This window comes from Oncorhynchus masou, unplaced genomic scaffold (assembly GCF_036934945.1).
Source record: "Oncorhynchus masou masou isolate Uvic2021 unplaced genomic scaffold, UVic_Omas_1.1 unplaced_scaffold_1317, whole genome shotgun sequence".
Taxonomy (NCBI): domain Eukaryota; kingdom Metazoa; phylum Chordata; class Actinopteri; order Salmoniformes; family Salmonidae; genus Oncorhynchus; species Oncorhynchus masou.
The window spans coordinates 52,085-78,316 of record NW_027016661.1 but is presented as its reverse complement, the minus strand read 5'-3'; the positions used below and the strand labels follow the sequence as shown (position 1 = coordinate 78,316).

At 41.0% G+C, this 26,232-nt stretch overlaps 1 protein-coding gene and 1 pseudogene across 1 annotated transcript; one reads left to right on the top strand and one right to left on the bottom strand.

Moving 5' to 3' along the window:
- Positions 1-786: 786 nt before the first annotated feature.
- LOC135538997 (OX-2 membrane glycoprotein-like) lies at positions 787-3,531 on the bottom strand. Its single transcript, XM_064964885.1, has 5 exons — positions 3,418-3,531; positions 1,875-2,210; positions 1,288-1,572; positions 1,163-1,195; positions 787-991 (listed from the first exon to the last, which is right to left on the bottom strand). The coding sequence occupies exons 1-5, from the start codon at positions 3,470-3,472 to the stop codon at positions 882-884; spliced, it is 819 nt and encodes a 272-aa protein (XP_064820957.1). The 5' UTR covers positions 3,473-3,531; the 3' UTR covers positions 787-881.
- Positions 3,532-11,815: 8,284 nt separating this feature from the next.
- LOC135538992 (zinc finger protein 665-like) lies at positions 11,816-26,232 on the top strand (annotated as a pseudogene).

Below are 26,232 nucleotides of genomic sequence, written 5' to 3'. Positions count from 1 at the left end.
AGAGTGAAGGTGTAAACCTACCTCTTTACAGCCTCCTGAGCTTGTTGCATCCTGAGCTTGGCAGACGAGCTGAGGGATTTTATCCAAAAACAAGAGGACATATTTGAATTATGTTTTGATTTTTGGGTTGCTGTAATTTATACTAAAAGTTTTGTAACATTCTCAATATTGTCTGTTTCACACTTTCTATCGGGATAATCAAATGAAGTTGTAAAAATACTCACATTTGTGACGGACTGGAGCTTGGTGTGAAAAAGATCAAAATAGACAATGTAGCGGCAGGAAACATACACCACAGAAATACATTTCCAAGTTTCATTCCCAAGTTTCTTGCTAAATGAGAGAGATTACAGAAGACGTTAAGACTATGAAAGTATGAGAAGGTAAAACTACTTCTTAGTCATCCTCCGCTTGGTTGTTGAGTTGTTTGGTGAGCTGGTTGTTGAGTTGTTTGGTGTGCTAGTTGTTGAGTTGTTTGGTGTGCTAGTTGACGATTGTGACCTGAAAAAACAAAAGGTAATAAAATTATTACTTATCTTAAATAGCTGTTAAAAGTGTTGAAGAGATAATCACATGTGTGATGAACTGGAGGTTGGTGTGACACTGAAATAAATCAACATCAACACTGTACTGACAAGAACCACATCATCTGATTCATTATTATTTTATAACAATTATTTAATGATGAAGAATGATCTTTAGAATGAGCATCTTACTGTTTGGATGTTGGTGGTGTCTTTAAGGGAGTTCTGCTGATTTCAGGGTCAGGAACTGGGGTTTTCTACATTAAGTTAGAGATCAACTAGTAAACAACTGGCAGTCAAATCACATTCAATTCAGAATAGCTGTTTTCAGTATCAAGGAAGGAAATGGTTTTTCATCTACCTGGAAGAGGTGTCTTTTCTCCTCTTTTGCCGCCATATTACACAGAATACAGCAATGAGACACATTAAACACAACACTGCACCCATCACTCCACCAACCACTGTACCTGTGAATGACAGAGATGTCAAGAGAAGACAGAGGTCAACTTCCCAGGTACACTACACCAAAGCCTCATACATGTAAATATGGCTCTGCACCACACCTGAAAGTTGAATAGGAAAAGAGCCAGTCAATAGGTTGATTATGACCTGTCATTATTAGAATAACAACCACTTACCACTGATCCTGTCATCAGAGACCTGAGATTGACCTAGCACAGAAATACACAGGCAGCACTTCATCATGACATCATGTTCCTGATCATGTCAATATATTACACATTGATCTATAGACATTTCTCACCAGTAATTGAAGCTGGAATCACCATGGAAACATTCTTGGTGACATCACTGAAGGACATAGAAGCAACACACCTAACCTCTTTGTCAGTTAGACTGGACACTACCACTGTTACAGTAGTTGTCATAGTGACAGTCCCATTGGGATGGGTGACATCAACCATGGTGGAATGTTCTATCATGATGTCATCCCAGGTTAATATAGGAACAGGTCGTCCAGTAGCAGAACAGGACAGAGTGGTGTGACTGTTGTTGGTTTGTGTGATGAGGAGTGAGGGTCCATACAGCTCTATAGAACAACAACAAACACAGTTTACAGTGAATGTAAATACCATAATGGTTTCATGCACATTATTTACTAAATTATTCCATTTAAATGATTTACTACATGATTCCATTTAAATGATTTACTAAATTATTCCATTTAAATGATTTATTAAATGATTCCATTTAAATGATTTACTAAATGATCACATTTTGATGAATGGTTTCAAGACATTGGAAATATGAGCTGTTAAAATGGCTGCCTGAAGTTCTGGAGAAGTTGTTCTGGGTCAGTCATTTACAGCACATTATGTTGTCACATTTTACCATTGACTTTGAGGCAGGTCCTTCCGCTGATAGGTCCATCTGGAAAGGTGTTAAACAGACACTTGTAGCAGGACTCGTCTCCTCTTGACAATCCTCTGATGACAATAGAGCAGCTCTGCAGTCCCTCGTCTTCAAACTCTACTTTCCTCTGAAAAGGTGGGTTGACATGGGGACCGCGTTTGCTGTAAGTGGCCACATTTTCATTCACCCCAGTTGTCTCTTTTTGCCAGGTGACTTGCCGCACGTCTTTGAGTGTCATGAGCTCACAGGTTAAGACTGCATCTTCTCCCAGGGTTGCTGTGACAAACTGCTGTGTTCTTACCAACTGAGAGAGCCCTGCATGAAGACAGTTACAATAGTTCTTCGACACTAGTAGTACTCAGAATGGTCAGAAGGGGGACTACAGTGGTAAGGGCAGTCTAGGCGGGAGGAAGTTATGGCACCTGTTGTAAAACTATCCATTTCTATCAATTTCAGGATAGAATATACATGATATGTGCCTAAGGCCACAGCATACCTCACCATTAAAGGACCCATTAGAGCGACATCAATCATTCCATACAGTAAGAGCATGGAGCTGCAGGTGAAATCATGCATTTACTATAGTCAAATGAACTGGTTTGTCAACAGTTAACACACATTACGCATGTGTAACCGGTGTGAAATGGCGAGCTCGTTAGCGTTTCAATCGGTGACGTCACTCGCTCTGAGACCTTGTAAGTCGTTGTTTCCCTTGCAGTTGGGGTTCAAGATAGAGGTTGTCAGTTGTTAACGTGCGCAGAGGGTCCCTGGTTCGAGCACAAGGAAATGGCGAGGAGAGGGATGGAAGCAGAACTATTACACAGCGGCAGAAGGGGAGGGTGATGGATGGGACAACTTTTATAAATAAAAAACATAAGACCAGGTGATGTTTTGAAGCCACTGCGCCACCATTTTTGTACTCCTCCACCACTGTTTAAAACGTTTTGGAACATACAAAAACGCATGTATAAATGTCCAGATTTGTTTTCAGACACCTCTGTGTATAGCTCAGCTCAAAATGTTCGTTTATTAACCTTTATTTAACTAGGCAAGTCAGTTAAGAAATGTTTTTCACAATGAGGGCCATTAGTCAACTTTACAGATCAAATATGATCAAACACTGTATAGCCTCAAAAACGTATTTTGATATCATGGATGGTCAATCCTTGCATCCATATATCTATGAATTTGGGAGCGGTTACATTAATCTCATAGTTTAGTAGCACCCTCTAGTAGCTTAAAGCCTCATGTATCTTGTCCTAGTTCTGTGAAACCAAAACTACTTTTTGCTAATAAATACGAATGATTTAACAATTCAGAGTTGGAGGCTATTTACTCATGCAACAAGAAGATTGAGCTACAGCTTCAATATGACATGTATTTCGTGTTGTGAAATTAACAGGCTTGTCAATAGTTGTGAAAGCACACCATTAGATCACGACATTGGCACTAACAATATCGCGCCACTTTCAAAGTGGTAGTCAAATACGGTATTATCATGCATAAAACCGATATAACTCACCAGTATGGAGGGATATGAGCAGAATAAACAGAGAGTTGCAGAGTGCAGGAGACATGGTGAAAATGTAATTTACTACTACAGTACAGTAATAAAATCTGAGAAAAAGAGCGGGAAATCCCTTCTTCCGGTATGGAGCAGGTGTTGGGCACTTGGGACAAGGAAACCTCCTGCATAAAGGTGAAAGTAAACTTGTTCTCTGTATTCTGTCTACAGTCACAGTTAAACTCAACCCATTTAGTATTGTGTATATCTGCTGGGGAAATTTGCTCAGGCTTTAAATTCTTCAGAAGCAGGAAAATATTTCAATTGTTCAATTAACTGTGGAATCTAACACAACAAGCATCTGGAAAGTCTGTATTTACATAATAAAATAAATTACGATATGAACTCAAACTCGACACACTTCAATCTAATGAAAATAGGATATCAAACAATCGTCCTCAACATGACATGAAAGCGGTACCGATGCACCAAGACTGGACCCTGAACAGCTTCTACTCCCAAGCCATAAGACTGCTAAATAATTAGTTATATAGTTAACCAATAGCTACCGGACTATCTGCAATGACTATTTTTACACTAACTAATTTGACTCGTCACGTACGCTGCTGTCACTGTTTATTATCTATCCTGTTGCAGTCACTTTATTCCTAGTTAAATGTAAATATCTACCTCAATTACCTTGTACCCCTGCACATTGACTCGATACCCCGTGTATATAGCCATATTATCGTTACTCAATGTGCATTCCACTGACAGAGGAATCATAGATGAGATCTGACAAAAATGTAACTCAATAATACATGACGTAGGACAAGTTTATTAAAATGCATTGGAGAGACGGAGCACATGAGAACATACACGATATCTGAAGACGGTGGGCCTGGCTTCAGCTTTTGTATCTGTGGTGTAGGGTAAAGCAACAATGTTGTCATGGCAACATTTTCAGATGACGATGTTGTTTCTCAAGGACTACGGGACGTTCCGAACTTTGGTGCAGCCTAGGCACTAATGACGCCAAAAGCATTACTTTACTTATGTAATTATTACTAGTACTTAATTGATACCCAATATTTACTCAACCAAACACACATCATAAGTCTTTTTTTTTTACTAAGACAAGAACTCTTACACCTTATATCAATAAAAGTTCAACACGTGCTATCATTTTGAAATGGAATGAGGTTAAATAAATGAAGGATAAAATATTGCAGACAAAGAAAATAAAAGGACTAATGTTATATTTTGTGTGTGAAGTGAACATTATCTACGCTCCTTTTCTCTTTGGTGTTTCAATAAGTAAACAAACAGCAGGTGGTGCTGCTGTCTTGATATAACCCCAATCTGGAGTTTGTGTTGCAGCCAAATGATAGCCACATTAGCTGAGGGATGGGGATGGAGAAAGGTAACATTACAAGCATGGATACTGCAATAATACCATAAAATGAAGAATATATGTGTGGTTATGATGTGGTAAGACAGTTGGGTAACATAGTAATGACAGCTATTAGGACATACACTGCATGACCAAAAGTATGTGGACACCTGCTCATCGAGCATCTCATTCCAAAATCATGGGCATTAATATTGAGTTGGTCCCCCCTTTGCTGCTATAACAGCCTCCACTCTTCTGGGAAGGCTTTCCACTAGATGTTGGAACATTGCTGCTGGGACTTGCTTCCATTCAGCCACAAGAGCATTAGTGATGTTGGGCACAGATGTTGGGCGATTAGGCCTGGCTCACAGTTGGCATTCCAATTCATCCTAAAGGTGTTCAATGGGGTTGAGGTCAGGGCTCTGTGCAGGACAGTCAAGTTCTTCCACACCGATCTCGACAAATCATTTCTGTGTGGAGCTCGCTTTGTGCACGGGGGGATTGTCATGCTGAAACAGGAAAGGGCCTTCCCCAAACTATTGCCACAAAGTACAGAATCGTCTAGAATGTCATTGTATGCTGTATCATTAAGCATTCCCTTCACTGGAACTAAGGAGCCTAGCCTGAACCATGAAAAACAGCCCCAGAAAATTATTCCTCTTCCACCAAACTTTACAGTTGGCACTATGCATTGGGTCAGGTAGTGTTCTCCTGGCATCCGCCAAACACAGATTTGTCCGTCGAACTGCCAGATGATGAAGCGTGATTCATCACTTCAGAAAAGGCATTTTCCCTTCTTCAGAGTCCAATGGTGGCGAGCTTTACACCCCTCCAGCTGACGCTTGGCATTGTGCATGGTGATCTTAGACTTGTGTGCGTGGCTGCTCGGCCATGGAAACCCATTTCATGAAGCTCCCCACAAAATGTTATTGTGCTGATGTTGCTTCCAGAGGCAGTTTGGAACTCAGTAGTGAGTGTCGCACTAATTTGAAGGGGTGTTCACATGCGTTTGTATATGATGTGTGATGACATAACAGTTAATGACACTTGCCAACTTACACAAAAATTGCTTCTCCTTTCGGGGTTTCTTCTATAGAACTACAGCGTGTACACATTGGCCGTTTCAGGGTTGATTGAAACTAGCCAAAATCTGCATCAGTTCTACGCTTGATAAAAAGCACCCTTCAGCCTTATGGTGGTGCAGAATCTGTCATTGTTTGTGTCTAAAGAAGGAAGTGGACCTGTTGATGTGTCTGTGGTTTAGCATAAGACCTCTTTGTGGTGAGTTCTCAGCAAAGACTCCACTCACAGAGACCAAGATGCCTTAGCGGAGTTGCAAGTGTTTCTGCACAGGAGTAACACAAATACAAGCTAGGCAACAGCAGCACTTCCTCCTCTCAGCTCTCAAGGTCCATTATAAGTCAACCCAGTCAAAGGAGCGTCACTTTGGTTTGATTAAGAGTTATTGTGTTCCTCTACTGAGTAAATACTTTATATCTACGGTCGGTTTGAGCAGGCAGTGTTGGGTCAACGTTTGGTTCTGCAGTTGGTCAGTATGGGGTGGCAGGGTAGCCTAGTGGTTAGAGGGTTGGACTAGTAACCGGATGGTTGCAAGTTCAAACCTCTGAGCTGACAAGGTACAAATCTGTTGTTCTGCCCCTGAACAGGCAGTTAACCGACTATTCCTTGGCCTTCATTGAAAATAAGAATTTGTTCTTAACTGACTTGCCTAGTTGAATAAAGGTAAAGTGAAATAAATAAAAATGTGTGGAAGTGTATCCAGACAGCTGTTCACAGGACCTGCTACTGATAGCCCCATCTGGATAGGTGTTAAACAGACTTGTAGCAGGACTCGTCTCCTCTTGACACTCCTCTGACGACAATAGAGCAGTTCTGCAGTCCCTCGTCTTCAAACTCCACGTTCCTCTGAAAAGGTGGGTTGACTACTGGTCCAAATCGTTTGTTGTAGGTGGCCACATTTTCAATCTCCCCTGGTGTCACTTTCTGCCAGCTGACTTGAAGCTCGTCTTTGAGTAACATGAGCCTGCAGCTGAAGTGAGGTTCCTCTCCCGGGGTTGCTATGACAACCTGCTTCAGGCTGTTTAGTACACACATCTAATACAGCACTATCTGCAGTGCACACTGTGAAGGAACTAACCAACTGCATACATACAGTGCCTTTGGAAAGTATTCAGATCCCTTGACTTTCCACATTTTGTTACCTTACAGCCTTATTCTAAAATGGACTAAATGGAGAGAAAAAAAATCCTCAGCTATCTACACACAATTCCCCATAATGACAAAGTGAAAACAGTTTTGGGGATTTTTTGGCAAAAAACTGAAATACCTTATTTACATAAGTATTCAGACCCTTTGCTATGAGACTCGAAATTGAGCTCAGGTGCGTCCTGTTTCCACTGATCATCCTTGAGATATTTCTACAACTTGATTGGAGTCCACCTGTGGTAAATTCAATTGATTTGACATGATTTGGAAAGGCACACACTGTCCCACTGTTGACAGTGCATGTCAAAGCAAAACCAGGCCATGAGGTGGAAGGACTTGTCCGTAGAGCTCTGAGACAGGATTGTGCCGAGGCACAAATCTGGGTAAGGGTACCAAAAAATGTCTGCAGCATTGAAGCTCCCCAAGAACACAGTGGCCTCCAACATTTTTAAATAGAAGAAGTTTGGAACCACAAAGACTCTTCCAAGAGCTGGCCGCCCGGCCAAACTGAGTCATCGGGGAAGAAGGGCCTTTGTCAGGGAGGCGACCAAGAACCCGATGGTCACTCTGACAGAGCTCCAGAGTTCCTCTGTGGAGACGGGAGAACCTTCCAGAAGGACAACCATCTCTGCAGCACTCCACCAATCAGGCAGCTATGGTAGTGGCCAGACGAAAGCCACTCCTCAGTAAAAGGCACATGACAGACCGCTGGGAGTTTGGCAAAAGGCACCTAAAGACTTTCAGACCATGAGAAACAAGATTCTCTGGCCTGAATGTCAAGAGTCCCGTCTGGAGGAAACCTGGCACACTCCCTACGTGGAGCATGGTGGTGGCAACATCATAATGTGGGGATGTTTTTCAGCGGCAGGGACTGGGAAACTAGTCATGATCGTGGAAAATATGAACAGAGCAAAGTACAGAGAGATCCTTGATGAAAACCTGCTCCAGAGCACTCAGGACTTCAGACTGTGGCAACGGTTCACCTTCCAACAAACAGGACAATGACCCTAAGCACACTGCCAAGACACGGCAGGAGTGGCTACAGGACAAGTCTCTGAATGTCCTTGAGAGGCCCTGCTTGTCCGGACTTGAACCTGATCGAACATCTCTGGAGAGACCTGAAAATAGCTCTGCAGCAATGAATGCTGCAATATGCAACATTTTGGACGACCCGTCCAAATTCACATAGAAATTATAGATCTGTCATTCTCATTGAAATCAAGTCTAAGAAGTGGTAGATCTGTTCTATGTGTGTTATTTCTATGCTTCACATGTTTTGTAGCTCAAAATACAATGTTTTTGGTTATGGGAAATAAATATTCATGCAGTTTAGATGGTAGAATGATTCCTTACACTAAGCATTGCTTGTTTTGTCACAAAAACTAAAATTTTAGAAACCAGGAAATGGCGGAGTGATTTCTGCGAGAACCACACTGTAAAAACAAAATATCAAGGTGGCCCAACTCAAGATCTTTTAGTAACTAGTCCCACAGCCTAGTCAGCGTTGCATAAGCTTCACATTTTAAGATAAACATTTCTAAATCAATTAAATAAGTTGCCAAAAACTTTGTTCCAACTTCACTAGACAAGTTGGGTTGAAGTTCAATCAACTTTAAATCATGTGTTTGGTAGATGTTGGTATGGAAATTATTTTGCAGGTTGTTATATTTGTATTAAGTTTGAGACACATATGTTAATGTTGTACTTAGAGTCCCCCTTGACTCCTTTCTAGTTTCAGTTATTATCCAATTAACTGACTGGACAGTGTTTTTTCCTGTCCTGACAACAAGTCCACTTGATTGCTATAGCTGATGTAATGCATCATATGTCATCTACTGAAATATATATTTTAATTGTAATCTGGTCCCTGACAAATACAACATTTATTCAGGGTCAAATTAGGATCATATAATGTTGAGCGGACCGGAAGATGTCTGTGTAAAACAAGCCAATTAAAATCTTTCAGTCTGTTGTCTAAACCTTTTAATTGTGTCCCTAGCCAGGTGGCTAAAAAGACATAGGCCAATAACAATAGCCTGTCGTTTTTTAAATCTTTCTGTAGAGCCATGTATGATAAAGCCATTGTGAGGCGTCCTTCATAAAGTTGCCCTGCTGACTTACTAGAGGCCAAACTTCAAAGCTGTCCATGGCACTGGACTGCAATAAGAGCTCGGCCTACATTGCGACCTACAGTACTGCGTACTGAGCAGTCCTGGCATTTGTTCCTGACTGCCTCAATTTTTCCTCCACATAATAAACTGTACAAACATGCCACTTTTGAGTCTTACTTTTACAATTAGGCTTACTCAATCACTACAACAAACTTCATATCGTGGACATAAAATGCCTTTAGGCCTAATGAAGATACCGTATCTATAACTTACAAGGTTGGTGTCTTGTGAATCAACCTGTATGCGCATTATTCTCCCAGGTAAAGCAATATTTTCCACCAAAACCGGAAGTATCATTCAAAAGCATCATAAAGCATATAAATGTCTGGATTTGATTAGAGCTTTGATCAGCTTGAACATTCAAACCTGATGCTACCTGAGCGTGATGAGACATATATTAAATACATTTAATGAAGCCCTACATTAACCACATTTAATGAGCCCTACATTAACCACATTTAATGAGCCCTACATTAACCACATTTAATGAGCCCTACATTAACCACATTTAATGAAGCCCTACATTAACCACATTTAATGAAGCCCTACATTAACCACATTTAATGAAGCCCTACATTACCACATTTAATGAAGCCCTACATTACCCACATTTAATGAGCCCTACATTACCACATTTAATGAAGCCCTACATTAACCACATTTAATGAGCCCTACATTAACCACATTTAATGAGCCCTACATTAACCACATTTAATGAGCCCTACATTAACCACATTTAATGAGCCCTACATTAACCACATTTAATGAGCCCTACATTAACCACATTTAATGAGCCCTACATTAACCACATTTAATGAGCCCTACATTAACCACATTTAATGAGCCCTACATTAACCACATTTAATGAGCCCTACATTAACCACATTTAATGAAGCCCTACATTACCACATTTAATGAAGCCCTACATTAACCACATTTACATTTACATTTAAGTCATTTAGCAGACGCTCTTATCCAGAGCGACTTACAAATTGGTGAATTCACCTTCTGACATCAGTGGAACAGCCACTTTACAATAGTGCATCTAAATCATTTAAGGGGGGGGTGAGAAGGATTGCTTTATCCTATCCTAGGTATTCCTTGAAGAGGTGGGGTTTCAGGTGTCTCCGGAAGGTGGTGATTGACTCCGCTGTCCTGGCGTCGTGAGGGAGTTTGTTCCACCATTGGGGGGCCAGAGCAGCGAACAGTTTTGACTGGGCTGAGCGGGAACTGTACTTCCTCAGTGGTAGGGAGGCGAGCAGGCCAGAGGTGGATGAACGCAGTGCCCTTGTTTGGGTGTAGGGCCTGATCAGAGCCTGGAGGTACTGCGGTGCCGTTCCCCTCACAGCTCCGTAGGCAAGCACCATGGTCTTGTAGCGGATGCGAGCTTCAACTGGAAGCCAGTGGAGAGAGCGGAGGAGCGGGGTGACGTGAGAGAACTTGGGAAGGTTGAACACCAGACGGGCTGCGGCGTTCTGGATGAGTTGTAGGGGTTTAATGGCACAGGCAGGGAGCCCAGCCAACAGCGAGTTGCAGTAATCCAGACGGGAGATGACAAGTGCCTGGATTAGGACCTGCGCCGCTTCCTGTGTGAGGCAGGGTCGTACTCTGCGGATGTTGTAGAGCATGAACCTACAGGAACGGGCCACCGCCTTGATGTTAGTTGAGAACGACAGGGTGTTGTCCAGGATCACGCCAAGGTTCTTAGCGCTCTGGGAGGAGGACACAATGGAGTTGTCAACCGTTATGGCGAGATCATGGAACGGGCAGTCCTTCCCCGGGAGGAAGAGCAGCTCCGTCTTTTTTCATTTAATGAGCCCTACATTAACCACATTTAATGAGCCCTACAGAAAAGACATTTAATGTACCCTACATTAACCACATTTTATGAGCCTTACATTAAAGACATTTAATGTGCCCTACATTAACCACATTTAATGAGCCCTACATTAACAACATTTAATGAGCCCTACATTAACCACATTTAATGAGCCCTACATTAACCACATTTAATGAGCCCTAGCCCCCAAAAATCCCAAGTGATTGTGCTGTTATCCAATAGGTCCACTAGGTCCTCAATGTAGTGCAGTGGGTGTGGTTAGAGTAGTGCAGGGGGTGTGGTATGCTGAAGCAGTGAAGAAAGTAGAGGAGGATGGGTCAAGGGGGAGGGATCCTGAGAGGATCTGTGTGAGATGGGATACTCCAACGAGTCAGATGGTTGGCTTCTTAGTGTTCATAGCAATGGTTATCAACTGTACTGCAGAGATAGAACGTAAATCACAGAATATAGATGTTGTGGTGGCAGCCGCAGTGAAGTATTTGGGTATACAAGATCTGATTTAATTCCAGAAGAGTTACTGGGTGTGTTGAGGGGTGGTGTCCAGCCCTCCGAGCCCATTGGAATGGTGCAGGAGCAGATAGGATCACAGTAGTGGAATGGGGTAGTGGGTTTTTAATGAGTGTAGAGTTAGTTGGAATTGTATTTTTGGGTGGTATAGAACATTTATTTGATGTTTTTTCCATTTTAAAAGACAAAGTATAATGGGTATATATTATCATCCAGTTGGGGGCGGTAATGCCACATTTTCGATCCCAACCACCGTAAAAATCCAGAGGAGAAGAAGAAGTTCGTTCCGGGTAGGCGTGGACCATTCTTCAGAATAACGAAAGCATTAGAACTGTGCTGTCAAGACGATAACCGTTGTATGTATTACTACAGGTATGTCTTTGCACGTTTGTACTTTCTAATATCGAAAGAACATGTCATAACATGGTAGGTAACAAATCCGTAACAGAGGTTGTCATTTTTTTTGTGTGTCAAACCGAGTGAGAGAAGATCGTGAACAAATATTTTACATGTCACATAGCTGGAGATTTGGGGTTTGTCTTTTTGAATGTACTGTACGTTATTTCAAAGTAATTTAATAAAGAATCAATTTAATTGAGATGTTTTTTTGTTAAAAAAGGCTCACGAGCATGTAAAATGGCGGTGACCATTCTGTCTGTGTTTAGTGTTATGACACAGTAAAAACATCACATCAATCAAATTGTAGTCAGCCAAGAAAAACACCTGTGAAAATGTTTATTTTAGACGAAAATCTGTGCTTTTCTCCAACTGCCATTAACACAACTTTCTATTGATGATTGAGAAAAATGTAGGATATTCTGTCACCATTATTTTGTATGGATTGATCATCTGAAATCAGAATAGAAATACCTTTTTATCAGTAAAATCACTGTGGAAGCCCTAAACATATTATAACCTATGTAATAATTGCATTGTTTGCACTATAATCTGTTAGTTAATATGCCTTGTCCCTGTCGTATATTGGCTTAAGGCCTAGACAATAAGACGCAGTGACAGAATAAATTCAACCACACCTTTGTTTCATTACAATACCGGAGAGCAAAATCTGTCCAGTGAAGTCTATAAAACATATTGCCTGTAACAAACAGTTATATGACCGACAGCATGGTCAAGCAAAGTAATGTTTCATACATTTTTGGATGACTAAACAACTATTGATTTAGAACCATGGAGAGTTACAGCAAGTCAAAGAAAACAGGAACTGCCTCCACTAGTCCAGCACCATTTCAACTTCAACATTTCTACATCTAATCACCTATGCTTAGTCTAATAAAGTGATAACTAAAAGATACCCAAAACTATTTAGTCCAATCAACGTAAGCTAAACATGTTGTGGCTGTCCATGGCACTGGTTTGTGTGTGTGTGTGTGTGTGTGTGTGTGTGTGTGTGTGTGTGTGTGTGTGTGTGTGTGTGTGTGTGTGTGTGTGTGTGTGTGTGCGCGCACGCAAGTAGAAAAAACATGTTGACTCACCCTACTTGTAGAGAAACGCCAATGCTATCCAACTCTTTCATGTTTCCTAAACAGTCTAGAACTCTGTCATACAGTATACACTTTAAGTTTTTGATGTCCTAGGCTACCTGGCTAAAATGCTTGCTCACTAGGCTTTCATGGGCAACAATGCACCAGGCCATCTAGGTAACATTAGCATACTTCAGTGGATTCGGAAAGTATTCAGACCCCTTGACTTTTTCCACATTTTATTATTGTTACAGCTGTAAAAAAAAAAGTGATCTACACGAAATACCCCATAATAACAAAGCAAAAATTGTTGATTTTGAATTTTAGTTAATTTATTTAATAAGGTTTATAAAAACCTTATTTACATAAATCATCAGACCCTTTACTCAGTACTTTGTTGAAACACCTTTGGCAGCGATTACACTATTGAGTCTTTTTAAGTATGACGCTACAAGCTTGGCACATCTGTATTTGGGGAGTTTCTCCCATTGTTCTCTGCAGATCCTCTCAAGCTCTGTCAGCTTGGATGTAGGGTGTGGCTGCACAGCTATTTTCAGGTCCCTCACGAGATGTTCGATCGTGTTCAAATCTGGGTTCTGATTTGGCCACTCAAGGACATTGAGACTTGCCCCGAAGCCACTCCTGCGTTGTGTTGGCTGTGTGCTTCGGGTCGTTGTCCTGTTGGAATGTGAACCGTCACCCTAATCTGAGGTCCAGAGTGCTCTGGAACAGGTTTTCATCAAGGATCTCTGTACTTTGCATTGTTAATCTTTTCCTCGATCCTGACTAGTCTCCCAGTCCCTGCTGCTGAAAAATATGCCCACAGCATGATGCTTCACCGTAGGGATGGTGCCAGGTGTCCTCCAGATATGATGCCAGATCAGCTTCAATGCTCCTTGGCATAGATTCTACAAGTGTTTGGAACTTCCTGTGTGGAAGCACTTCATGCTTTCAATATACTTTGTATCCCTCATGTATTCAAAATGTTTCCTTTATTACATATAAAATGGACAGAGTTATTGCTTGAGTTGCAAAACAAAATGGAAAATAAAGTTGCGGATAAAGTTTGGAATGACACAATTTCATGCGTACAACATCTAAAGACCTGTACCACTATACTTAGCGCTTTGTAGTCTCTAAAAGGACGAATTTGGGTGTTTTTGTGCCGCCTTTGTTGATGTGTTTTCCATGGCCCCATACTGCTAAACTGCTATATCGTCCAATTCACATGTTGTCATTCCTACTGGCTCTGATCTGGCAGACCCACTAAACACCCTAAACACTCACTAAACAGAAATGCATTTTTCAATGATATCTTAGTGTTGGAGTGTGCCCCCGGCTATCCATAAATAAAAAACTGGAAAATCATGCCATCTGGTTTGTTTAAAGTTTCGCCTTTGCAGAAATCCCTGGTTGCAAAAATGTGAATAGTTCACCTAATTTCAGTTTGTGGCAAAACAAGCAGCCATTGTGTAGAGAATCATTGTACCATCTAAACCGCTGTGAAATATATTTTCCATAACCAAAAATAATGTATATTCAGTTGTTTGACGCTGGTGTACAGTACAAGACCGAAAGGAAAGGACTCAAAAACTAAACTTCAGAATGGAAAGCACAGAAATGGCACACATAGAATGTATCTACCGCTTCTTAGACTTGCTTTCAATGAGACTGAAAGATCTATTACACACATTTGTGCATTTGGTCGGATTGCCCAAAAAGTTACATATTGTTGCTTTGATATAAGGAATTTGATGTATAGCATTTAAGTTTGACAATTTAGTTATTTTTCCACCACTGACGATTTGGTTTTTGAGAGTGAAAATATACAATGAAGACAAGGTTATTCAGTAAAATAGTACATAGTACTGCCTGAAACAAACTGCAACCTTGTACTAAATGTTTTTTTGAGTCAGTTATGCATTTATATTCATTTATTTAATCTACTATAGGTTACATGTATTTACTTTGTCATTTAAAGTGTGCACTTTGTCTAATGTAAATGAATGAATGTTTTGTTGTCAATGTTTAGCTGCCTGATATATTGAAATTAGAAAAGTGATTAAGAAGTGTTAGGTTCTAAATAAACAGTGTAAAAACCTAACAGACAACTAGTCAAAGCTCCAACCAAACATATTCACCCACTGGGTCAAACAGCTGCATAAGACAGACATGTTTACACAAACTCCTTGCCCATCTAGACAGACATGTTTACACAAACTGCTTGCCCATCTAGACAGACATGTTTACACAAACTCCTTGCACATCTAGACAGACATGTTTACACAAACTGCTTGCCCATCTAGACAGACATGTTTACACAAACTGCTTGCCCATCTAGACAGACATGTTTACACAAACTCCTTGCCTATCTAGACAGACATGTTTACACAAACTCCTTGCCCATCTAGACAGACATGTTTACACAAACACCTTGCCCATCTAGACAGACATGTTTACACAAACACCTTGCCCATCTAGACAGACATGTTTACACAAACTGCTTGCCCATCTAGACAGACATGTTTACACAAACTCCTTGCCCATCTAGACAGACATGTTTACACAAACTCCTTGCCCATCTAGACAGACAATACATCTCTGTTGCAGGACAGAAACTTAAGTGGTTCCTCTCATTGGTGTAGTCATGACCCTGCCTCCTATGTGTGTATGTTATAGGAGTGTTCCTTCATCTGACCTGACCTCGGCCCGCATTCCTCACTCCTCCCTAATCCACGGCTATACAACCTTATCAGTGACTTAAACTAGACCGTTGCCCTTCTCCTCTCCATATGATACATGAGATTTAACCATAACATGTTCTGACAGAATGTAAACCTTCTGCACTCCCCTTTCTCCCTCAGTACATTTGCATACACCCAGTTCTAATATATTAATATGAATGAGGATATTTCAAGTTAGAACCCAAGAGAATCAATATAATATATTTTTAGAGAATAGAGAAAGCGCCAGAACTGTCAAGTCAATAACTTTTTGTGTCGGTTTCTCTTTATTACTACAGCCCAACTCAGATTAAGTCCGAGGCCAGTAACATCAACAGTGAGGACAAACCCAGCCTGCCTCTCTCCTTTCACACTGAGTCCAAACGTACAGTCACTGGGTCCTGATTGTGACAGTGGAGCCCAGTTTGCACTGCAGGATCCAGAGATGGCATCAGTGAAGCTGGACGACTGCAGTCAAACACTGGAGCTGAATGTCAACATTAAAGATGAAGAAGAGGAGGAGAAGATTGGGACATCTGTTATTCATGGTAAGAGCAGGTTCTGTCTATAAGGTATCTTCAGAAGTTAGAACTCCACAAGTTATGACCCAGTCTGTTGCTAGGTTGAATTCTGTAATTCAACATCACACATCCCTGAACAACTGGTCTGTCTGGAGTGTTCAGAGAGTAGACTAAAGAAGTGAAGTAGACAAACTGACAGTGTTTTGAAGTTGTGTGTAATGAGTCTGTGTAGTCACTAGGCTTGGGTGGTATACTGTATACCAGGGTATTTGGAAAACGCCACGGGAAGGTTTTTCAATATCGTTGAAACTATTTATTTGATTTAAAAAAAGCTAATATTTGTATAAAGGCTTCAAGGTCAACCTTGGAGCCTTTTTCCTCGCTAGATTTTTTCCTAGGTTCCTCCCTTCTAGGGCGTTTTTTCCTAGAAACTGTGCTTCTACATCTGCGTTGCTTGCTGTTTGGGGTCTTAGGCTGGGTTCCTGTAAAGGACTTTGTGACAACTGCTGATGTAAAAAAGGGCTCCTTAAAATACATTTGATTGATATGTACAGTTGAAGTTGGAAGTTTACATACACCTTAGTCAAATACATTTAAACTCAGTTTCACAATTCCTGACAATTAATCCTAGTACAAATTCCCTGTCTTAGTTCAGTTAGGATCACCACTTTATTTTAAGAATGTGAAATGTCAGAATAGTAGTAGAGAGAATTATTTATTTCAGCTATTATTTCTTTCATCACATTCCCAGTGGGTCAGACGTTTACATACACTCAATTAGTATTTGGTAGCATTGCCTTTAAATTGTTTAACTTGGGTCAAATGTTTCAGGTAGCCTTCCACAAGCTTCCCACAATAAGTTGTGTGAATTTTGGCCCTTCCTCCTGACAGAACTGGTGTAACTGAGTCAGGTTTATAGGCCTTGCTCGCACATGCTTTTTCAGTTCTGCCCACACATTTTCTATGGGATTGAGGTCAGGGCTTTGTGATGGCGACACCAATACCTTGACTTTGTTGTCCTTAAGCCATTTTGCCACAACTTTGGAAGTATGCTTGGGGTCATTGTCCATTTGGAAGACCCATTTGCGAACAAGCTTTAACTGATGTCTTGAGATGTTGCTTCAATATATCCACATAATTTTCAATTCCTCATGATGCCATCTATTTTGTGAAGTGCACGAGTCCCTCCTGCAGCAAAGCCCCCCCACAACATGATGTTGCCACCCCCGTGCTTCACGGTTGTGATGGTGTTCTTCAGCTTGCAAGCCTCCTCCATTTTCCTCCAAACATAACAATGGTCATTATGGCCAAACAGTTCCATTTTTGTTTCATCAGACCAGAGGACATTTCTCCAAAAAGTACGATCTGCTTCTTCCTTGCTGAGCGTCCTTTCATGTTATGTCGATATAGGACTGGTTTTACTGTGGATATAGATACTTTTGGACCTGTTTCCTCCAGCATCCTCACAAGGTCCTTTGCTGTTGTTATGGGATTGATTTGTACTTTTCGCACCAAAGTACATTAATCTCTAGGAGACAGAACGCGTCTCCTTCCTGAGCGGTATGACGGCTGCCTGGTCCCATGGTGTTTATACTTGTGTACTATTGTTTGTACAGATGAACGTGGTACCTTCAGGCATTTTGAAATTGCTCCCAAGATTGCTCCCAAGATTGAACCAGACTTGTGGAGGTCTACAAATTTTTTTCTGAGATCTTGGCTGATTTCTTTTGATTTTCCTATGATGCCAAGCAAAGAGGCATTGAGTTTGCATGTCGGCCTTGAAATACATCCACAGGTACACCTGTCAATTAGCCTACCAGAAGTCATGAAGCTTCTAAATTTTCCAAGCTGTTTAAAGGCACAGTCAATCCACAGATTGCGAAAGTATTCTGCCCCCTTGAACTTTGCGACCTTTTGCCACATTTCAGGCTTCAAACATAAAGATATAAAACTGTATTTTTTTGTGAAGAATCAACAACAAGTGGGACACAATCATGAAGTGGAACGACATTTATTGGATATTTCAAACTTTTTTAACAAATCAAAAACGGAAAAATTGGGCGTGCAAAATTATTCAGCCCCTTTACTTTCAGTGCAGCAAACTCTCTCCAGAAGTTCAGTGAGGATCTCTGAATGATCCAATGTTGACCTAAATGACTAATGATGATAAATACAATCCACCTGTGTGTAATCAAGTCTCCGTATAAATGCACCTGCACTGTGATAGTCTCAGAGGTCCGTTAAAAGCGCAGAGAGCATCATGAAGAACAAGGAACACACCAGGCAGGTCCGAGATACTGTTGTGAAGAAGTTTAAAGCCGGATTTGGATACAAAAAGATTTCCCAAGCTTTAAACATCCCAAGGAGCACTGTGCAAGCGATAATATTGAAATGGAAGGAGTATCAGACCACTGCAAATCTACCAAGACCTGGCCGTCCCTTTAAACTTTCTGCTCATACAAGGAGAAGACTGATCAGAGATGCAGCCAAGAGGCCCATGATCACTCTGGATGAACTGCAGAGATCTACAGCTGAGGTGGGAGACTGTCCATAGGACAACAATCAGTCGTATATTGCACAAATCTGGCCTTTATGGAAGAGTGGCAAGAAGAAAGCCATTTCTTAAAGATATCCATAAAAAGTGTTGTTTAAAGTTTGCCACAAGCCACCTGGGAGACACACCAAACATATGGAAGAAGGTGCTCTGGTCAGATGAAACCAAAATTGAACTTTTTGTCAACAATGCAAAACGTTATGTTTGGCGTAAAAGCAACACAGCTCATCACCCTGAACCTACCATCTCCACTGTCAAACATGGTGGTGGCAGCATCATGGTTTGGGCATGCTTTTCTTCAGCAGGACAGGGAAGATGGTTAAAATTGATGGGACGATGGATGGAGCCAAATACAGGACCATTCTGGAAGAAAACCTGATGGAGTCTGCAAAAGACCTGAGACTGGGACGGAGATTTGTCTTCCAACAAGACAATGATCCAAAACATAAAGCAAAATCTACAATGGAATGGTTCAAAAATAAACATATCCAGGTGTTAGAATGGCCAAGTCAAAGTCCAGACCTGAATCCAATCGAGAATCTGTGGAAAGAACTGAAAACTGCTGTTCACAAATGCTCTCCATCCAACCTCACTGAGCTCGAGCTGTTTTGCAAGGAGGAATGGGAAAAAATGTCAGTCTCTCGATGTGCAAAACTGATAGAGACATACCCCAAGCGACTTACAGCTGTAATCGCAGCAAAAGGTGGCGCTACAAAGTATTAACTTAAGGGGGCTGAATTTTTTTGCACGCCCAATTTTCAGTTTTTTGATTTGTTAAAAAAGTTTGAAATATCCAATAAATGTCGTTCCACTTCATGATTGTGTCCCACTTGTTGTTGATTCTTCACAAAAAATACAGTTTTATATATCTTTATGTTTGAAGCCTGAAATGTGGCAAAAGGTCGCAAAGTTCAAGGGGGCCGAATACTTTCGCAAGGCACTGTATGTAGCATGGACTCTAGGGCTGACACCATTTAGTCGATTATTTGGTTGATAGGCTGTTGGTCCACCAAGATTTCTTTAGTCGAGCAGTAGCAAATATCAAAAAAATAAATTGTGGTGTACAAGACACCTGTTTGATTCACGCCTGTCCGAATGTACTAATGGACTACAGTTATTGCTTGTTTTTCCTGTTTGACTGTTTGTTTAATAGCCTACTGATTCCATGAGCACCGAGCCTCACGCAACCACATGTTGGATAAACAATTTCACTAATTTGTCTGTTTGTTGTCTTCGCTATGCTGTAATAAAGGCTTTACTTTCTCTCTGTTTAAATAGCCCCTTTGGTATTATTTATGATTCATTTAGTGTCTGATAATGATAATAATACCCCTCCCTTTTCTTGACCTTTCTTGATTATTACTATTATTATGACCATCATTATGATAATAGGTAATGCCGTTATCATTAGTAGGCTTAGTATAATAATCTTGTATAAGTCTTTGGCCTGAATGTCAAGCGTCACGTCTGGAGGAAACCTGGCACCATCCTTACGGTGAAGCATGATGGTGGCAGCATCATGCTGTAGGGCTGTTTTTCTGCACCATGTACTGGGAGACTAGTCAGGATCGATGGAAAGATGAACAGAGTAATGAACAGAGAGCTCCTTGGTGAGAACCTGCTCAGGACCTCTGACTGGGGAGAAGGTTCACTTTCCAACAGGACAACGACCCTAAGCATACAGTCAAGACAACACAGGAGTGGCTTCGGGACAAGTCCCTCAATGTCCTTGAGTTGCCCAGACAGAGCATGGATTTTAACCCGATCAAAAATCTCTGGAGAGACCTGAAAATAGCTGTCCAACCTGACAGAGCTTGGGAGGATCTGCAAAGAAGAATGGGAGAAACTCCCCAAATACAGGTGTGCCAAGCTTGGTGTGCCAAGCTTGTAGCGTCATACCGAAGAAGACTTGAAGCTGTAATAGTTGTCAAAGGTGCTTCAACAAAGTACTGAGTTAAGCGTCTGAATTAGTGACTGCATCTCAGTGCAAGAGTCGTAACAACATTCCCTGGTTCGAATCCAGGCTGTATCACATCCGGCTGCGCACAATTGGCCTTGTGTTGTCTGGGCAGTCATTGTAAATAAGAATTTGTTCATGGGGCGGCAGTGTAGCCTAGTGGTTGGACTAGTAACCGGAAGGATGAGAGTTCAAACCCCCGAGCTGACAAGGTACAAATCTGTCGTTCTGCCCTGAACAGGCAGTTAACCCACTGTTCCCAGGCCGTCATTGAAAATAAGAATTTGTTCTTATCTGACTTGCCTGGTTAAATAAAGGTAAAATAAATAATAAAAAAATAAAATAAACTGACTTGCCTAGTTATATAATGGTTTTACACACACACACACACACACACTGACCAAAATGTTATTTTATTGGCATTTAAGTATGTCCCCATGACCAGTAAAACATCATCAAAACCTATTTCTTTCACTTACTTGCTGTGCTGTTTCATTCGCAACAAAGATTTCTATGGAACGCCGTTTGGGTTTTTGCGTGTCAAATAAGATACACATCAAATAACACTATTTGGTGTGTCAAATAATCTTGTTGACCAATCAGGACCTGAATATGACTCCACATCACAATAATTTTACTCATTCATAAATGTTTTACATAGTGTAATCAATGTGTAATAACTATCACTCGTATTTCATATGTCACAACGATTCATCAATAGGTATGCTGATAGCTATGATGCTGGTAAAGTTGTCTCACGCAGGTACAGTGCTGGTCAGAAAAAAAGCCAGCTAGCTCATGGATGCGAACAATGTTCTTCCCCAAAAACATAGCAAAATGACTGTTTCAGTAGCTAAAGTTAGCTAGCTAACTATATAGCTAGGTGTCATCTAAAATAACCTTAATTTCTAAGACTGTTCTTATTTGATTAATGGTGGTCGGACCCATCTATGTGTAGTTAGCCACAATAAGGATTAGCCACAAAGTGGACTTTGCTGTTAGCCTTCAAAATAAAGGTATGGCATAATTCTACTATTTGTATTAATTTGCATCGCTGTCAATGACATACTTTTATTTTGTAGGCAAACCGCAAAGTTCACTATTGTGCCTAATCCTTATTGTGGCTAGCTTCACAACACATAACCCGGTCCGGTCGAGCCTCACTAGCTAGCTGGCTGCTTATAACGTTAGCTTTGGGCAACAGGGTTAAGTAGCTGGCTAGCTATTTATTTTCATGAACCGAAGTTCAATTTAATAGACAAACCAAAAGTGACAACCTAGCTAATACCTAGCTAGGATTCCTAAATTATTGCTAAGAATAATGAAAAGGACTGCAGTTTCTACTGGTCATTGTTTTCAGGCTGGTTGTATTGGTGCTAACTAGGTACCAAGCTAAAGCTAGCTAGCTACCCCAGAAGTTGCGGTCGAACAAATTATGCTTTATTACCAACGCCGTAATAAACACATCGTTTGTGGCCGGTGTTTGCTTGTTAGCGGTGTTTGCTTGTTAGACTTTTTTGTACAGCTTTAACAGTGCTACTGTACCATTTTTGACACGTAAAGACTCAAATGGCGTTCCATAGTATGCATGTCGAGAAGCTAATAGCAGTGACTCTATTACTGTGTAATTGTGTACCGGTGCTCGACCAGTCAGCGAAAGCCAACATCACCCACGACAGAGAACGATTGATTGTCAACGGCAATGAATTCCATTATCTTGGCTTTAATGGATTTCGCCTTTGAGTTGTCTCACTGAAATGTTCTTACTCTTTCAAATGACTGCTCGACTTGTTGACCGCTCGATCCACACAGCAGACATTGTGTGGGCTAGGTTAAGAATGCGATGTCGCAAGTGTAGCTTCATTTTACGTGGCGTCATTACGTAGGTATGCACGGTAGCTTTGACATTGCTTTTTAACATCGGCGTTAAACTACACATCAGGCCGATACTGATGTTGGCATTTTTCGCTAATATCAACAGATTCCGATATGTTCACCAATATATTGTGCATCCCTAGTCTGAATACTTATATAAATGTGATGTTTCTGTTTTTTATTATTAATACATTTCTAAAAAACTGTTTTTGCTTTGTCATGGGGTAATATGTGTAGATTGATGAGAAATAACAAACAATGTCATCCATTTTAGAATAAGGCTGTTACGTAACAAAATGTGGAAAAAGTCTAGGAGTCTGAATAATTTCCGAATGCACTGGAGACATACATGTTTAAACATTTTTGACCAATTGATTAGTTGATAGAACAAACTACTCTTGGTTAACCACATATTTTTGTTGTTGTTGGGGACAGCCCTATTGGACACTACAAGGTGTCGAAAGCGTTGTACGGGGAGGCTGGCCCATGTTGACTCAAATGCTTCCCACAGTTGTGTTAAGTTGGTTGGATGTCCTGTGGGTGGTGGACCATTCTTGATACATAAGTTAAACTGTTCAGCGTCAACCTAGCAGCATTGGAGGTCTTGACACAAACCGGGGCGCCTGGCACCTACTACCATACCCCATTCAATGGCACTTAAATCTTTGTCTTGCCCATTCACCCTCTGAATTGCACACATACACAATCCATGTCTCAGCTGTTTCCTTATTTAACCTGTCTCCTCCCCTTCATATACACTGATTTTAAAGCGGATTTAACAAGTGATATCAATAAGGGATCATAACTTGCACCTGGTCAGTCTATGTCATGGAATGAGCAGGTGTTCTTAATGTTTTTCCCATTCTGCGTATGTCACAAAAACTTGACTTTTTTTCCTGATGCTGTTCACACAGGTGACGTTGAGACATTCTCTACATCCAGAAAGCAGCAGGAAGATCACAGAGCTAAGAGGTCTCACCACTGCCCACATTGTGAGGAGATTTTCCCAATGCTATCAAAGCTAAAAATACACCTAAAAATACACACAGGAGAGAATCTGTATTCCTGCACTGACTGTGGGAAGAGTTTCACAACATCATGGGCTCTGACAGTTCATCAGAGATGGCACACGGGATTGAAGTCTTTCCCCTGCTCTGACTGTGGAAAGAGTTTCACAACATCAAGGGCTCTGACAGTTCATCAGAGAGTGCACACAGGAGAGAAGCCTTACTCCTGCTCCGACTGTGAAAAGAGTTTCTCCCGATTGGATAAGTTAAATAGGCACCAACTAATACACACAGGAGAAAAGTCTTACTTCTGCTCTGACTGTGGGAATTATTTCGCCCAATTTAATACCTTAAAATCTCACCAGCGTATGCACACAGGAGAGAAGCCTTACTTCTGCTCTGACTGTGGGAAGAGTTTCTCTCAACTGGGAAGCTTACAAACACACCAACGTATTCATACGGGAGAGAAGCCTTACTTCTGTTCTGACTGTGGGAAGAGCTTTAGAACATCAGGGGCTCTGACAGTTCATCAAAGCGTGCACACTGGAGAGAAGCCTTACTCCTGCTCTGACTGCGGGTGCAGATTCTCTCAACGGAGAAACTTAAAAAACCACCAACATATACACACAGGAGAGAAGCCTTACTCTTGCTCTGACTGTGTAAAATGCTTCACAACATCATATGAGCTAACAGTTCACCGGAGAACACACACAGGAGAGAATCCTTACTTCTGCTCTGACTGTGGGAAGAGTTTCTCCCTATTGGATACCTTAATCAAACATGAACGTATACATACAGGAGAAAAGCCTTACTCCTGCTCTGACTGTGGGAAGAGTTTCTCTCAACAGAGTAACTTAAAAAGACACCAACGTTCACATACAGGAGAAAAGCCTTACTCCTGCTCAGACTGTGAAAAGAGTTTTTCTCAATTGGATAAGTTAAATAGTCACAAGCGAATACATACAGGAGAGAAGCCTTACTCGTGCTCTGACTGTGGGCAAAATTTCTCTCAACACAGCAGCTTTAAGAAACACCAACGTATACACACAGGAGAAAAGCCTTACTTCTGCTCTGACTGTGGAAAAGTCTTCACAACATCATCTGAGCTAACAGTTCACCAGAGAACACACACAGGAGAGAAGCCTTACTTCTGCTCTGACTGTGAAAAATGCTTCAAAACATCATCTGAGGTAACAGTTCACCAGAGAACGCACACAGGAGAAAAGCCTTACTCCTGCGCTGAATGTGGGAAGAGTTTCTCTCAACAGAGCAACTTAAAAAAACACCAATGTTTACATGCAGGAGAAAAGCCTCACTTCTGCTCTGACTGTGGGAATTGTTTTACCCAATTATATACCTTAACATGTCACCAGCGTATACATACAGGAGAGAAGCCTTACTCCTGCTCTGACTGTGGGAAAAAAATTCTCTCAACACAGCAGCTTAAAGAAACACCAACGTATACATAAAGGAGAAAAGCCTCATCAGTTCTCTCAGACCAGCTAAGATTAAAGTCCATCACTTAATTATCATGTCATAAAGTAAGTGGTAACACTGAATTGGATCCTATTGTTTCTCACTGTGAGAACTGTGCAGAGGAAATGGAGAATTAGAGAATGTTAGCCTCCCTTTACTAATCAGTTTACACCTTGTCAGTTTTGGTGTGTTTTGTTAGCTTCTACTGTAAAGATATTGAGATGACCTTGGATTTGTCCTTAAGGTTGAATAACCTCTGTGGTTTCTCCTGTTGAAAATACGGAGTCTGATGGTTGAGCTGGTGGTGCTGCTTCCCTCTGCAGTTTTCTGTGGGAATTAGCTAGTAGACACAACATGTATCAGATAGAGATGGTGTGAGGATCAGTTTTCACCTTTTGTTTGGGTGGATATTTGTGGGAATAAGCTAGTAGACACAACATGTATCAGATAGAGATGGTGTGAGGATCAGTTTTCACCTTTTGTTTGGGTGCATATGTGTGGGAATAATGTAGTAGACACAACATGTATCAGATAGAGATGGTGTGAGGATCAGTTTTCACCTTTTGTTTGGGTGGATATACATTTTTTGACTACTAAGGGACTGTAAGGTATTTATAAAAAGGGATACCTGGAGAAAATCATCTCTCTCTGAAATGGGAATGGGTGGCCCTCCCTTCAGTGAAATATATTTTTACCCGACCCTCCCTGAACACTTGACAACAACAAAAACAAGTGACCCTCCCCTATACCCAAAATAATAATTTAAATATGAAGTGGATTGCAGAGAACATGCCTACTGTTTACCCTCACTCCTTGGACAGACCAGTCTTGCTGTTTTAGAAACTGTTCTGCGTTTTGTAAGCGTTACATGGCAAAGTAGCCAGAAGGTTGTGGTTTCGCAGAACACCGTGGATAAGGGTAGGGGTGAACATACAGGTCCCTCCACTAATATTGGGACACTTGGTAAATATGAGCAAAACGGGCTGTGAAAAAAACGTGTTTGCTGTTTATCCTCTTGGTGTTTCATTCAAAATATTTACAAAAATCGAACCTTTTAATTAAAGTAAAATGATTGAAAAAAATACATGTGAAATAAAATGTT